Source organism: Panthera tigris, chromosome D3 (assembly GCF_018350195.1).
Source record: "Panthera tigris isolate Pti1 chromosome D3, P.tigris_Pti1_mat1.1, whole genome shotgun sequence".
Taxonomy (NCBI): Eukaryota; Metazoa; Chordata; class Mammalia; order Carnivora; family Felidae; genus Panthera; species Panthera tigris.
Genome location: NC_056671.1, coordinates 88105077 through 88120756, shown reverse-complemented (window position 1 = coordinate 88120756; position 15680 = coordinate 88105077). Strand labels below are relative to the sequence as shown.

The 15680-nt window shown below is 41.7% G+C and overlaps 1 protein-coding gene across 2 annotated transcripts in view; it reads left to right on the top strand.

Annotated features, from left to right (window-relative positions):
• The window catches only part of NETO1 (neuropilin and tolloid like 1), a 109329-nt gene that overhangs the window by 67908 nt on the left and 25741 nt on the right, over positions 1-15680 (top strand). For both annotated transcript variants that reach the window (XM_042962348.1, XM_042962347.1), the window contains one exon: positions 8728-8956. In XM_042962348.1, the coding sequence (XP_042818282.1) occupies positions 8728-8956 (229 nt within the window). The remainder of the gene's footprint in view (positions 1-8727; positions 8957-15680) is intronic.

Genomic DNA, 15680 nt, shown 5'->3' with positions numbered 1-15680 from the left:
GATACACGCAAGAGTGTGAAGCAGGAAAATGGTGTGATCAGATTTGCATTCTGGAAAAGTAGGTTTTCCTTGTGAAGTAGCGACAGAAGACTGAACACTACAGGCAGAAGACCCAGTAGGAAGATGTGGCAGTGATCCCCACGGTGGTGATGATCTCCATGGTGGAAGTGATCCCATGGTGGAGGTGATCCCTACGGTTGAGGTTGAACTCCACAGTGGAGGTGATCCCCACGGTTGAGGTGATCCCCATGGTGGAAGTGATCCCCATGGTGGAGGTTGATCCCATGGTGGTGGTGATCCCCACGGTGGAGGTTGATCTCCACGGTGGAGGTAATCCCCATGGTGGAGGTTGATCCCCCCGGTGGAGGTTGATCCCCACGGTGGAGGTGATCCTCACGGTGGAGGTTGATCCCCACGGTGGAGGTGATCCCCATGGTGGAGGTTGATCCCCACGGTGGAGGTGATCCCCTCAGTGGAGGTTGATCTCCACGGTGGAGGTGATCCCCTCGGTGGAGGTTGATCTCCACAGTGGAGGTGATCCCCATGGTTGAGGTGATCCCCACGGTGGAGGTGATGCCCACAGTGGAAGCTGGTTATGACAGTAGACAGGTAAAGGAAATAGTCACGATAGAAAAAGGAGAATTTGGGGGCTGGCTATCCAGGATGAGGGGAAAATAGAGTGATCTTGAGGAAGCGTGTTGGCTTTCTTCACTTGACTTTCCCGTCAATGTGTCTCTGGGGTCTGCGTGCAGTCTGAACGTGCAGCACCCTCTCCCCAGACTTCCAGTTACAGAGATTCAGAGCCGTGCTCTGCTTCCAGTCTTTCCACCAGCAGGTCTCTTTGCATTTGTCCAAATCTTTGAAAACGTTTGTTGTGTTATGAAGAAAGACACAGTGATCCCTCCTTAAAAACAAAACAAAACAAAACAAAACAAAAAACCAAGGCTGTTCGCAACGTAAAAGGCAACCCCCTGCCTGGATTATAAGGGAGCTAGATTGCTCTCTTACATAATCTGTGGGTTCACATGCAAATGCTATTCATTTTTCTTAAACTCTATGAATGAAAGATCAGAAAAAAATTTTTTTCCAGCTGGAAACATTTGAGCCCCACCTCATTGTTGTTCCCGGCATCTTTGTCCCTGGAGTGTTAAAGAGAGGGTTTTTGTGGGAGTGTAAACACACATCCACATCGTTTTTTTTTTTTCCCCCCGGATGGTAAATAGGCTGTCTTTTGTACAATTCCAGAGTAACAATACCCAGTGTACCTGTCTGTTACAGAATTTGGCATTCTGTGACCCAAAGGGGAAGCCGCCTGCAGAGTTAGACAAAGATGACTCTATTGTGACAGGCTTTCTCTGCGAAATTAAAGGTGATAGGATAGGAAGTGGCTTTGAATAACGGTGGAGAAAAGCAAGAATATGACTGCCTATGTGGGCTTTCTGTTGTTGCAGACTTCCTAGCAGCTTGTGAGACTAGACTGTCAAAGCACAAGTTAAACTTGAAGTGGCCCGTGGTGAATTTTTGAATGATAACTGGGGATTGAAACATAGTTGCACAATGCAACTAATGCTAAATAGCTCACTGGGGTTCTACTAAAACGTATATCAAGTATTTACATTGCTTCTCAGACTTTTTGACAAATAGAAAATAGTAACACAGATGGTCACCTTTAATTAGAAGGTGATTCATCCAGATTTCTTAGAATTTGGCATGCTAGAGCCAGAAAGAACATTGGAAATCGGCTACTGATTGGCTCATTTAAAGGTGAATAAGCTAAGACAGGATAATGACGTCTTACCCGGGGTTAAGAGTGGAATCCAGAGATGTCTCTCTGTAGATTCTAGAACAAGGATGGCCACAGGGTCTTATGGCTTCCTGTTCTGGATCCGGTACAGAAAAGAACCAACAGGGAAGAATGTTGGATGATCACAGCAGGGTACCTATTTGAATGTTAATTCCGTGAAGGCTGGGCCTTCTTTATCTCTAGATACTTAGTACCAAGCCAAATGACTGTCATTCAGTTAAAACTCAGAATAAAACAACAAACTGATGTGTATCTAGAAAAATGGATGTGGTAGCCATCTTCAGACATTTAAAGGACTGTCGTAGGACAGACGAACAGGCAGGTAAGGGTTAATCTGCAGTGTTTCAAGCACTACAATTTATTCGAATGCTCAAAGCTGCAAAAAGAATAGCTTTTGATTCAGTACAAACAGGGTTTCTGCTTTTGGTTTTAATAATGGAGCCGCCCCAAAATCAAATCCATAAGAAGAATCCAAATAAAGTTTAGCAGAAATTTTGTGCAATAATGTTAAAGTCAGGTAATTTTTTTGGCCCAGGTAACATTAAACTCCTTTCAAGATCAAAACGTGATGAGTCTCTGATAAACGCCCAAATATTTGGTTTGTTAGTACAGAGCTAAGGCGAGATTTCCATATCCTGACTCCCGGTCTGGTGTGATGTCACAAAACCACACTATTTGGGGGAAATTGTCAAATTTGTTAAGATAGGAAAAGAAATAAATCAAACACTTATAAAAGTACAGCGGTGAAGATAATTAACTTAACGATTACGGTGTTGGGACAATAAAACTCTAGCTTTTAGTAATCACCCATCATTTAAAACTTCACGTTAGTGTTTAATGTGTTGTCACGTGACTCAAAAATGTTTTAAAGAAAATTAGCATTAAATAAACAGGAAAACTTGACAATTATAGTAAGTCAATATTTTATAGTGAAGTTGCTTTAAAGTTAATTATATGATGAACTTAATTGTAGGCAGAATCTTAGATACGACAACCCAGGATTTCCAGCCCCATCGGTGGAACTGTGAATATAAAATATCACATACCTGATTATGTTAAACTACCTGGCAAAGGGATTGTGCCGAAGCAATTAAGGCTACCACTCAGTTGGCTTGGGTTAATTAAAAGAGAGTTTATCCAAGTGAGCCTAATCTAACCACATGAGCCCTGTAAAAGCTGGATTTTCTCTGGCTGTCGGCAGAAGGGGAAGTCAGAGGAACGAAGAACGCTAAGAGCTAAAAGTGATCCCTGGTAACTGGTCATCGAGAAAGCAGGGACCTTGCTCCTAGAATGGCAAGCAGGTGGGTTTTCAGCCTCATATGCCCTTAGCAGAGAACACAGGCCAGCCCACAATTACTTCTGCCCTACAGACTCAGAGATCCGAAACAGGTCTTGAGTAAAGTTGCTCTATTTCTGGTAACTTGTTATGGGGCAAGGAGAAAACTAACACAAGAGATGAAGGGTAGTAACTATCCTTGATTACAGTGATAAGATTTAGGGTTCTGAAGACTGAGTCTGACTTGATTATCTCCAAACACGGAAACAAAATTGGGTAAACACAACGAAAACCACCCTTGGACCTGTTAGGACTCCACCCGGTTTGCGAGCGAAATCTCAGTTTCGCACTGTCAGATTTTGGAGACGGATTTTAAGTGCTTTGATACTCGCTCGTACATGCCAGAAAAATCGCCTTGATATTCGTATCAGGACTTGTTGTAGGGTGTGTCTTTTCAACGATTCAGCAAAGAGTATGGTGTTCTGATGTTCTCCTCCAAATACAGGGGATGCTGCTACATTCCAAATTCATGGGATGTCATATCTAAAATGATAAGGCTGTCATGTCCGGCCACAAATAAGACAGCAAGCTAAGAAGCCCCAGGCTACACACTTTTTCTTAAGAATGTGGCTTTCTTTATCAAAGTGGAAAGTAGTTCTGAAACCATGGACAGCGTTTCTCAGACCGGAGTGTATTTAAAGTGTATTTTCATGGAGAAAGCTGTTCTGGCAAGTCTTAAATAATTGCCCCAAACAGTGTCTGTGTTCTGCATATCCTTGTGACACGAGGGGAGGGACCAGGTTGAAAGGCTGGTATTAAATGTTTGTTTGTAAATATTATTCCTTAGTAAATTGTTAGCTAGAGTTATTTGCTTTAAGTGCACAAAAGGGATTCTGTTTTCCATATTAGTGTGATTTGGAAGCCAGATATTACTAGAAATTACTTATGTGCTCTGAACCCCCTCTGGTCCTGTTCAATAAATCACTTTGTCAGCTCAAACTCTTGGTGATTGATTAGAAAGAAGAATGCATCAAAATGATTCACTGAGAGGAGATGGTAATCTGACTATTTTACTGGGGTTATATATGATTCTGTTTATCATTTCCCCTTTTTCTCAGCAGAGAGGCTAAAGAACTTTCTGTAGTTTTCTACCTTAAATAAAAACCGTGACATTCTTTCCCTCGGTGATCTTATGGCCCAAACCTTAGGCTGGCAAGATACCATTTAAGTCATAATATAAGGAAGGCTGTGAGATGATGTATCCTAGAGCTAGTGTGGAGAAGCACGATCACTTTTCTGGCTAATGACATTGGCTTTTGCCCCAACAGCTCTGCCCCCAGTAAAGGTAATAACCGCTGGCATGTTTTACTTCTTTTCTTCAATGATTAAGAAAAATGAAGTTAAAAAATAATGGAATGCTCCAGAAGGGAATATATAAAAATCCAGTGACTAATTGTTCACTTCCTCCAGAAATAGTATTCTGTCTACTAAGAATGGCCTTTAAATAGAAAAAGGGGCTTAGATTTCTGTCACTCCATTTCATGTAAGAATACACATCAGTCACCTCGCATGGAAAATGTGGAAACTCTCTAGAGCTGTAAAATGAGAAACTATGGGCTGAATATGCAAATTGCCTTTCTAACAAGAGCAGTGCTTTTCTGTAAACCAATCTTTTTAAGAAAATTTAAGACAGCCATTTATTTCAGAGGGACCCATTTGTTTTCCGTGACCCTCGTTTTTATCTGGATTTGCCAACAGCTTGGTTTTGCTTGCTCACCTATTTATCTTATTGGTGTTTGCTTTCTTTAACTTTGTGACTTTCTTTCTGGGCTATAAGTCTGTGATAATTAAAAAAAAAAATTATAGGAGTCTGTGCAGTACAGTGAGAAGTAGCAAATGTCCAGCAGACCTGAGTTCAATACCAACGACTTACCTAAGGGCCTGGGTCACTGTGAGAAAGTGACTTGGCTGTACCCCCCCCCCCCATCTCGGCCTTTTCATTTTAAAATGGCTGCAGCAAGTGTATGTTGTTACTGAGAGATTTGAGCGAAATCATGCGTCAGCGCAATGTCTTAGGTTATTGCCGGTACACGATGCAAATAATAAATTAGCATTTTAAGCCGGGCTTCTACATGCAGCATAAGAAAGATACTCGAAATAATTGTTCAGGCCTATTAGGCCACTGACTCATTTAACCTGGAAACAGCAGGCTCTCAACTATCTGTCTTTCTTAAATTAGTCAAACGATTAATTCCTTCTTTCTGTGGGCATAGTGTTTGGTTTTTATAGCTTTGGAAGGACACTGGAGGGAAGGGTTACTTTACAAGACACTCCAAAGGATCTTTGCACCTCCCCTACCCAGTATTTCCTCCTATCGGTAACTATGCATATTTACGATTCTAATTGCAAATTCTTTTGAGGGCTAAGAAACTCGGTTGGGTTGACCGTATGGTACTTGAAGATTAAAATATGTATTTGGTTTTTTGTTGCATTTAGCAAGTTTATTACCTTATAAGAAAAAAATCTCTAGATTTTATAGGTATTTATGTTTTTATAGTGCTTTCAATTTGTTTCCTTTAGTCAGGATGGGGTGATGAAGTACAGTGAAAAGAGCTGTAAAGCAAGGAGTAGGTATTTTATTCCTATCGAAGGTTCCCACATTGATTTACTTATATCCCTAGAGCAACTTTTTGTCTCCTTCGCTCCAGCTTCATGGTCAAGGTCATCAGAAACACCCAACACCTTGTAAATCCACGTGGAAACTCATAAAACAAAGCAGTTAGGAAAACCCTGGAAGGTGTAACATTCCCAGGTATGCCTGGTTCAAGGAGACATTTTGGCGTTTCCCGGATGGCTTTCAGGAATGTAATATTTGGTTGGGAAAAGTGAATCCTAGATGGGTTACCTGAGTAATAGTTGGCCTTCTGATAAAATAAAGTACAACGCCACTGGGAAGGAGGAACATGCAAGGTGTTTTAGGACGTATATATTATGTTTGTAGTCACGGCAATTAAAGTTAACATCAAAGTGTCTGGAAATTTTAGATTAGCTCGAACTGTAATGTTACAGACCGCCTGTGTATGTGAAAACCTCACCAAGCAAAGCATAATAAAACTCGAGTGCCTCCCAGTGTTTCTCAATTTTTGTCCATTTCTCCCTATTTCTCTGTTGTTCTTCCTCAAATTTATAGGAGTATTTCCGGACTTGGGACTCCCATTTTATTATGTTCAGTCAGTTCTCCCTAATGAGTCTGTAACAAACTGTCTTGTGGTTTTCTGACAGTTCAGAGTTATATGAAAAATACCCTGTTTGGGGAATTTTTGCGTATGATTTCCTACTGCAAGAAATAAAAGGCCAGTTATTCTGTATAATTATTAGTTACAGCCCTTAAAACAGTCGGGTATATACAGGGACACAATCACTAGTTGCCGGGTACTGAAACAAGTGAAGTCAATGACAAAATAGAACTTTCCAGTCAGTCAGTCAGTCATTCACAGGCACATCCCCTCAGGAACTTTGATGGAGTGCCCCGCATATACAACACATGGTTCGACACTTTGAGTACAAAAACGTACACCTCTGCCCCAGCTTTTTGGGAGCACGTGGTTTAGTGACACTAAAGTTTCATAGAACCAGTAACTAAAGCTTATAATACATTCAAACTAATATTTTATCATAGAGGATGTAGAGAATAATTCTACCGTGGCTGGAGAGTGGGGGCACTTGAATATTCGGCACCGGTGTGTAAAAAAATATCAGGAAGAGGTTGGTAGGCAGAAAATAGGGATGGTCATTTTTGTGTGACTAATGTCATATGCATAGAGGATGGCATTTTGTAAAGTAAGTGTGAAATATTCAAACAGAAGAAGAAGACTTTGCCCGTTCGTGATTTTTAAGCTTTTTTAAAAATATATATAATTATTTGGAAGTCAGTTAAAGATTGTAGTAGGATTGTTAAATTTGTTTCTTAGAAATATAACTTTGGGGGCGCCTGGATGGCTCAGTAGGTTGAGCATCCGACTTCGGCTGGGGTCATGATCTCGCAGTCTGTGAGTTCGAGCCCCGCATCGGGCTCTGTGCTGACAGCTCGGAGCCTGGAGCCCGCTTCGGATTCTGTGTCTCCCTCTCTCTCTGCCCCGCCCCCACTCATGCTCAGTCTCTCTCTCTCTGCGTTAAAAATAAATAAACATTAAAAAAAAAAAGAAATATAACTTTGACTGGGCCGGGCTGTGGGAATGAACTGGAAAGTAAGAAACTAGGACATATCCAGGGCCGGCAGGAGACTGCTGAAATATCATAGACCTGTCAGAGATGGAAAAGAACCATTCTGAAGGTGAAATTAATAAAGATCAGTACCCCATTCAGTAAGAACATTGAGGACAAAAGAGAAATTTCTTTTAATTTGAAACATTGAAACTTTTAAATTTAGGGCAGACATACTGAATCTGAGAAAGTGTTGTTTTATGGGATTCAGAGTTTATGAATAAATGAGCAAAATGAATATAGAGATGGAAGCGATTGATTTGTAGGTGAACGCGTGTCTTTGGTTTACATCCATACCGCATTAATGACAGAAGGGTATAGAAGACGAACTCTCATACATAGCCTTGCGTGTTGGAAAACACTTAGTCACTTAGTAAGTATTTGTGAGGATGCCTTCTGTATTTCAGAACTATTCCAGATATCCCTGTCACAGAGCACAGATTGTTTTTTTTTCTTTATATCACTTCTTTTGCTGTGACATTACGTCCTGGTGTCATGGTTTCATGACACACATTTTCAACACCGAGCCTCACTCTTTTGTTCACTGTTGTGTCCCCAGGGCCCTTAACAGTGTCTGGGACAAAGTCAAAGGCCAGGGTGTAGGTAATGCCAAACTGATGGCGTGCATGGACAGATGACTTCTTTTCACACTTATCTGTAGCTAAATTAACTGCTTGTGATTTTTTACTGTCCATCGGAACAGAGTCAAATAATATCTGTTGACCATAAAACCGCATCATCTGCAGCAGCGTTATATCGTGGAAGGGTCAGAGCCTTGGGAGTTAGAGAGACCCCGTCTGATCTCCAGTTTATACCAGCAGAATCTTAGTTTCATCATCTGAATAGGACGATAAAACTTTGTAGAGTAGTTGGGAGTATTTAAAAATAATCTACGGTGTAGGTTGCATGGGGCATTGTTACCCATTAAATGTTAATTTAATTTTTATTTATGTGGACTTAACTAAATGGCTTTGACTCTATGTTGTGGTGAGAATAATCATAGATTAGCGCCCTTTCTTTAAATTTTTTTTTAACATGCTCTACTTGGAAAATGAAGCAATGTGGTTATGGGAAGGGATTTAAACAAAGTGAAATCAGAGACTATCTTTTGACACCATTTCTGTTTCCTTTACTATTAATTCAAACAAGTTGTTATCTTACATGTATGTCCACGAAGAAAGGAAAATAACACTTGAAAAAAATAGTAAGCACGGTTTGATGTTAGTTGTACATCTTTATTTCCTGCTATCCCCAGGAGAAAAATCATTAAGACTGAGTGTAATCAAGACTGTTTTGTGAGACTAGAGAGAGAGGCTGGTACTCACTGAACTACTTGCGTGTTTCGATCTGCGGAAATGACCGCGGCTTTGTTGTTACTTTACAGATCTACCTACGTTTCTTGGACTACGAGATGCAGAATTCCAATGAATGCAAGAGGAACTTTGTGGCCGTGTATGATGGGAGCAGTTCCGTGGGGGACCTGAAGGCTAAGTTCTGCAGCACCGTGGCCAATGACGTCATGCTCCGCACAGGTCTTGGGGTCATCCGCATGTGGGCCGATGAGGGCAGTCGAAACAGCAGATTTCAGATGCTGTTCACATCCTTCCAAGAACGTAAGATTCTCTGCACTTGACTATTTGTCCTTCACATATGTCATATGATGCAAGTCTCGTAAGCCGCTAATGGTGTTTTGTCCATGCAGCGTGAGCACAGTGGGGTGCGTCGTAACAAGGTGTTAATAACACTGAGATTCCCTTTCCTTCATTCTGATCCAGCGGCGGGAGAGAGTTACCTATTACATTCTGCTTCCTTATTTTAGCATACGCATGATAGCCTTGGTTAAGACAGTTCCCGCTTCGACTGGGAAATGAGGATTTTGTTTGTCTCTGGTTTAGCTCTTACGAAGCGTCTGGAACTTCAGCAGCTTCTGATGAAGTTTGAGTTTAAGTCTTAAAAACCTGCATAAAAATATTTGGTAGGTTCTCTTTAGTAAGCTTCTCTTGCAATTCCATTTATTGCAAATAGGTCTGAGACGACCGAGTTCCCATTAAAGTAAGCAAAGAGAGAGAATTGCCTGGGAGGAGAGTAAATAGAAAAAGTTTCAGAAAATATTTAAAATGGCACCATGGGTGATATCCAGAATTATGGGCAAACCGCAGCAATTTTAGAAAATTATGTTCTAACAAATAATGAGTCACATTAATAGATATATTTGGAATGTTCTTCAGAAACCCTGAATAATTCATGTTTAATAAATTTATACAAATGAAAAAAAAAAATCCTGAAAAATTCCGCTTTAGGAAACCAGCAGCCTGTATTTTGAAACTGTATATTTTTAAATAGAAAAAATAGTTCTGAAATCGCCAGAATTTCTCAGTGATTGGCACAGCATCCAATATTTTTTCAATTCATAAATATGAAATATATTAGACAATTCTTTCATGTAGTGAATAGGTTTGGCTTTAAATTCCTGTCTACCCAGTTGGAGAATTCTGGGACCCTGGAAGTGGCAAACGTCTCAGTCTTTGTCAATCTCGATTCCACCATGGAGTGCATTATCTCTCCTGGGATTACTGCAGATTGAAACAGCATGTTGCTATCGTGTCCTCATTTCAACAGTTGATCAAAATGTTAGAGGTAGTGCATTTTTATGTCAGCAAGATATTGGGCCAAAAAAAAAAAATCTCGTCGTTTTCTTGGTTAGAGTGGGAGGAAATTCAGACTACAAGGTCAGCCCATTTGGTGTCCTTGCTGATTACCCCACTGTCGCCAATAGGTTTTGCCTTTGGTGGGGGGGGTGGGGTTAAAGGTACTTATTTGATATCCTTATCAATCTTGAGTGATAATATGTTGAAAACTCGTATTTCATTTAAATGATACACATAAGGAAGGGCTAGCTAATATGTTAGATAATATAATCAATTTTTTTAAAAGATCACAAACATCTATTTTTATCAACACGATACCGTAAAATGCAATGGGGGTAAAAATGAAAAAACACATCCTTAGGTTTCAAATATCAACTAAAACAACAATAGTATAGAAGAGCCCTGCCTCCTAGGACTTCCTAAAGTTTTATGTCATTCAAACGCAGTATGAGCTAAAGCTGTTTGTTTGTTTTTTTTTTAACAATTGGCAAAAAATATCTTTTGCAGTATTAGCTTCTATGAAGGAAAGGTAGGTAAACAACTCAAAGAAGGTCGGCTCTTGGGGAGCCTCACTGGTCAAACTGTAGATTTGCAGCACCTATTCTGTTCTGGGTATTGTTAATAAGGAGGATCATCCATGGGAAGTGGCTGGCCAGGATGCAGAAGCAACCAGAATCATGAGACAAAGTCAAAGGAAGAGCGGCGTAGTTTATCTGAGAGATTTTGTTGTTGTTTTGTTCTAAATGTGGTCACTACCTGAGACTCACGCTGGTGATACGGATTGATGTCTGAAAGGTGAGATTTGTTTGTTAACTTGTAGGGAAATTTTGGAGCGATACTTAGGAAAAACGTGTAGCTCACAGGATGTGTGGTATTCCCAAACTGAATGGAATCCCATAGAGGGTACAGGCTCTGGCTAGGTGGCAGTCAGTCTGCAAATGGGTCACCAGGTGGTGTGAATGGTGTAGGGGAATGTCTGAGTTTTGTAGGGAACAAACTGGTAAACTTCGCTGATCCCGTTCAACTCTAACACTGATTGAGTTCCATGAGTCTTTAAGATCCTGCTGGTACAAGAAACGATGCATTATGTCATACTGTGCAGATGCCATTGCAAGTATTTCTATTTGAGCTGAAAGAAAGAGTTTTCATGCAGGTACGTAAACGATCTCCAGAAGTCCTCCAAGCGGGTGGACTTTTCAAAGTTGAATCCAGAAAAACCATGGCATCCGTCCTCCATAGGAGGAAAGCACCCCAATTTTTATGTTCCTGCACAGTGGATGGCTTATCACGGTCACGTCAGTGACAGGTGGTACAGTAGCATTCTCTGTGTTTATCTCATAAAGTTTACAATAGCTCTGATTAGAACAAATTTATCGTCCATGTCATGTTTCCTCTGTAGCTTTTTGATATTTTGCATTGTATTGCTTTATTTTTGGCTGAAACTGGTTGGACTTCAACCATGACATGCCAAGGATCACAGGCATTGTGTGATGACGTGTGTGGGTATGGACCAAGCCTTTCTGTATCAAAGTCAAGGTATTCCAGATAAGAGATGAAAATTTCAAAACAACAAGAAATGAACTTCGATCAGTGCTAATACTTCGGTGATGCTACTGAGTGGCTTAGGTCGTTTTAAGGACTTTAATGAGGAAATAAAGGAACTCTATTTATGACGTTTCAAGTTCCCCAAATGGTATTGTTCTAGTCCATATTGGTGGCTAAGAAAGTATTTTGCATTACCTTTTTGTTTTCTTGATGATGATAGGTATAACATTTATATAGTATATATATCATATATGTAAACATAGTTTATATGTAATATACTCTCTTATTTATATTATATAATCCATATATAATATTAATAATATACATGCCTCTAATCTTACTCCATACACATCCACACACATATGGAGTGAAAACTATTGGTGTGAAATCAACGACCAGCTTTGTCTTACTCAAATAATAAGAAACCACTTTGACGTTTTTCTTGGTTCTTAGCATTTATTAGGCAGTATGCCCAGTGCAGCGTTGAGAAGTGCTTACGGCACATTCAACAATATTCTAATATATGTCAAAGGGTCTCATGTCGGGACCATATGATGTAGTTTTTTGAGTAGAGTTGACACCCAGTGTTCCATTAGTTTCAGGTGGACAACTTAGTGATTTGACAAGTTTGTCCGTGATGCTATGCTCACCACAAGTGTAGCTCCCCTCTGCCCTACTACAGCACTGTCACAATATCAGTGACTCTGTTCCTTATGTTCTGCCTTTTAGTCCTGTGACTTACTCAGTCCATAACTGAAAACCTGTATCTCCCCTCTTCTTCGCCCCTTTTGTCCATCCGCCCAACCCATCCCCTCTGGCGACTATCAGTTCATTCTCTGTACGTATAGGTCTGATTCTGGTTTTTGTTTGTTATATTTTTAGATGTTAAAGGAGAGCTCAGGGACTGTCTCTTCTAATCCCAAACATTTTGTGAATTCAGACAGAATAAGAAAAGATCCAGGGAAGGAAACTGACTTTCCCTGCGCACCCAAAACTCCATGCTTAGTGATTGAACAGTCCCGTGGCAAGGATCGAAGACCTGATTCTGAAGCTCATAAGTTCTCTTGTGGATGACTTTATCACTTGTAAGGAATGGACAGCGCTCCCATTTTCTAAAGATGATGAATGATAAAGATGACGATAACAATAGGGAACACTTCTACATCAGTCATATAGCTCAGACGTGTCAACACTGGTTTATGTGCTTTTCAACCTGAATTTTGATGCCTCTGTCCTATCCGCTGTGCCTTCTGTCTACATGTTGCACAAACATGCTATAATCCTACAGTACTCCACTTTCCTATGCCCTACAAGATTAGACTCAAGTAAAATTATAACCAGGGACTTCTGCTCTGGAACATACTAAGCTAGAGACTAATGGATGCTAAACTGGTGCTGATTTGTTACACATCAGTGGAAAACTATTGCAAGTTTTGGTACTGAAAGTGAGGTGTCGCCCTAACAAATATCTAAAACGTGGAAGCGGCATGGGATCAGGCAGTGGTCATAGGTTGGTCGAATTTTGAGGAGCATGCTAGAAAAGGCCTGCATTGCGTTAGATGGGCAGAATAAATCTGGACTCCGAGGGCTGCTGGGGAGGGCTGGGACGGAACCGGGGGAAGGAAATCGTTGTTTTGCCGTGGCGGAAAGCTCAGAGAAATTGTCCTGCAGGACCTGCTGAGGGACCAACACTGGCTACGTGACTAAGTAAATTACTGCAGAGAGTGTTGAAGGCATAGCCTGGCATCTCTTGCTGCTTACAGTAGCTTGTGAGAGGGAAGAAGCAAATCGAGGGGAGGACCCGTGAGCAAAAAGCAATCAGGACCCGAAGGTTTTGAAAACTGCCAGCCTCTCCAGGTGGCAGAGATGTTAAAAAGTCAGAAGTGACTGCCAAACGCATGGCAGGGGATGAGGCTGAATGTGTGACCGTATAGCCTCTGCTAAATCACCAGAGACAGCAGAAGAGCACAGTGTCGGTAACAGAAGGGCCCTTTCCGGAGGTTGGAGGTATGGCTCACAGATCTTCCAGACTGGAGGGCATCCAGGAGGACTAGGGCGCTGACCCTCAGCCACCTCAGCAGGACCCATGGGGAGAGACAGGATTGCATCAGAGACTTTGGGTGAGCATCTGCCTGAGAGCAAAACCCAGTGAATTTCAAGTCAGGGCCACGGGCTTCTCGAGAAGACCACTTCAGCAGAAACTCTTTTGGTTTGGGCTGAAAGAGGCAGAGTACCGATGAAGAGACATCGTCAGAACCCCCAAATTCTTGTGGCATGGAGCCATCAGATAAAAGTGCCCAACTGCAAACGTATGTCACCATTCATAGAAAGGAAGAGTGACAGCACAGCACCACCAGCCTGGAGGGTGAAGCTCATAGAGACAGAGGGTTTTTCCTAGAAATGGAAACACAGTACCAAGAAATCCAGCATTTGTCCTGCTGGACTTCAAAACTATTATGGATCAGGGACTCCCGTTTACTCTCCATTCTCCCTATTTCCAACCAGACTCTATACCCATGATGCTGTGCCTCTCCCACCATTGTGTGATGGAGTGTTGGGACAGGTGATTTGTCTCTTTGGTTCTGGGGTCTAACGGGGGGAGGAAAAATGGTCTTTTGGGGCTACAGTCTAGACTCCTATAAGGGCTGAACCCAGGAGCCTCTTCTGTACCACATTTAGATGGCTTAGGTGTGAGGTTTGGGACTTTGAGTCAGTGCTGTAGTGCGGTGATACTCACGGGAGCTGTGAGAAAGGGAGAATCTATTTTGCATCCATGACAAGAGTGAGGCACTGGGAGCCAACGAGTGGGCAGTGATAGGCAGTGATGACCCCAACATTTCCACCTTTTGGTGTATAGAGCTTATACATACCTCTCTGCTGAGTGCAGGAAGAATCTGAACATCATGGAATGTCACTCCGTGATCATGTTACATTTCGTGGCAAAAGGGATTTTGCATGAGTAGTTAAGGTCCCTAATCAGTTGACTCTGAATTAATCAAAAGGGAAACTGTCCTGGCGGGGCTGAGTATACACAAAAAATACTGGTAATAGTCTTTAAGCCCTTTTAAAAGAAGGTCTAAAAGGCATGAATGCAAGAAGTCAGAGGCATTCTAAGCTGTAGCAAATACTCCTGCTGGCATTTATGGAGCACGCTGCTGTCACCGACTTTGAGTCTGGAGTTCTCTCTTGTGCAGCAAAAGAGCGGACACAGAATTGAATATGAGAGAGGCTAATGTCGGGGAGGAGACAAGAGTCCTGAGCAAGGGTCCTGTTTCTGTTTTATTAGGACCAGAAGGCTTACATATGTGATGGACATGCAGAAAGAGACAATACAACAGTGATCATTAACTCGCGTGTGAGAGAAAAGGGGTTTTGATGGTATGTGGTGTTAGGGGTCAGGGTCAAGACAACGTCCCGGTGGTGAGAAGACGGCCATTTACTGCAGGCACTGGGCACCGTGTCTATTTTAACTTTTCTAGGGCTTAGACAGATAGAGGGTGCCACCTCACTAACACGGCATTTTTCTCACTAATTCGCCCTGGGCACTTTCGCCCTGTAGCTGCTTTTCCCTCTATGCTTTGTTTTATTTCACGATTAATCCTGGGCTCTTTTGCCCTGGTGCAGCGACTCTCCGACTCTACCTGTGCTTGGACACTTTCATCCTGTGGCGACTCTCCCCGCTAAGCCTTGTTAACCCATTGGTGCAAGCTCAGAGAATTCTTAAACTTATTCCCCACACATTGCCACGTTGTAGAGAAGACTATGTGGCAGAGCATGGGTGTAGGCTTTGGGAGCCGAGAATGTTGCCCATCTGAGAGCCAGGGAGACAGGGGGAGCCTCAGTCCAGCGACCCAAGAGACGGAGTGCTCCCAATGACCTGAATGTAAGGCGGTAAGGTTGTAGTAATTTGTTACTTCGCAATAGAAAACCAAAACACATTCCTGTTGTAACAATATGCACTTTTGAAGGCCATAGATAATCCAGATGTCAATCTGTATGTGTCACTTACATATATTAACTGATATTTTATGATTTATTAACTGGTTCATGCTTTTTCTAGATTTGGTAGTTGAGGAGATGCGGCAAGGTAGAATTGTAGGAAAGATATAAAAAACAATCACTCTAACATCAGCTTGACCCTAAA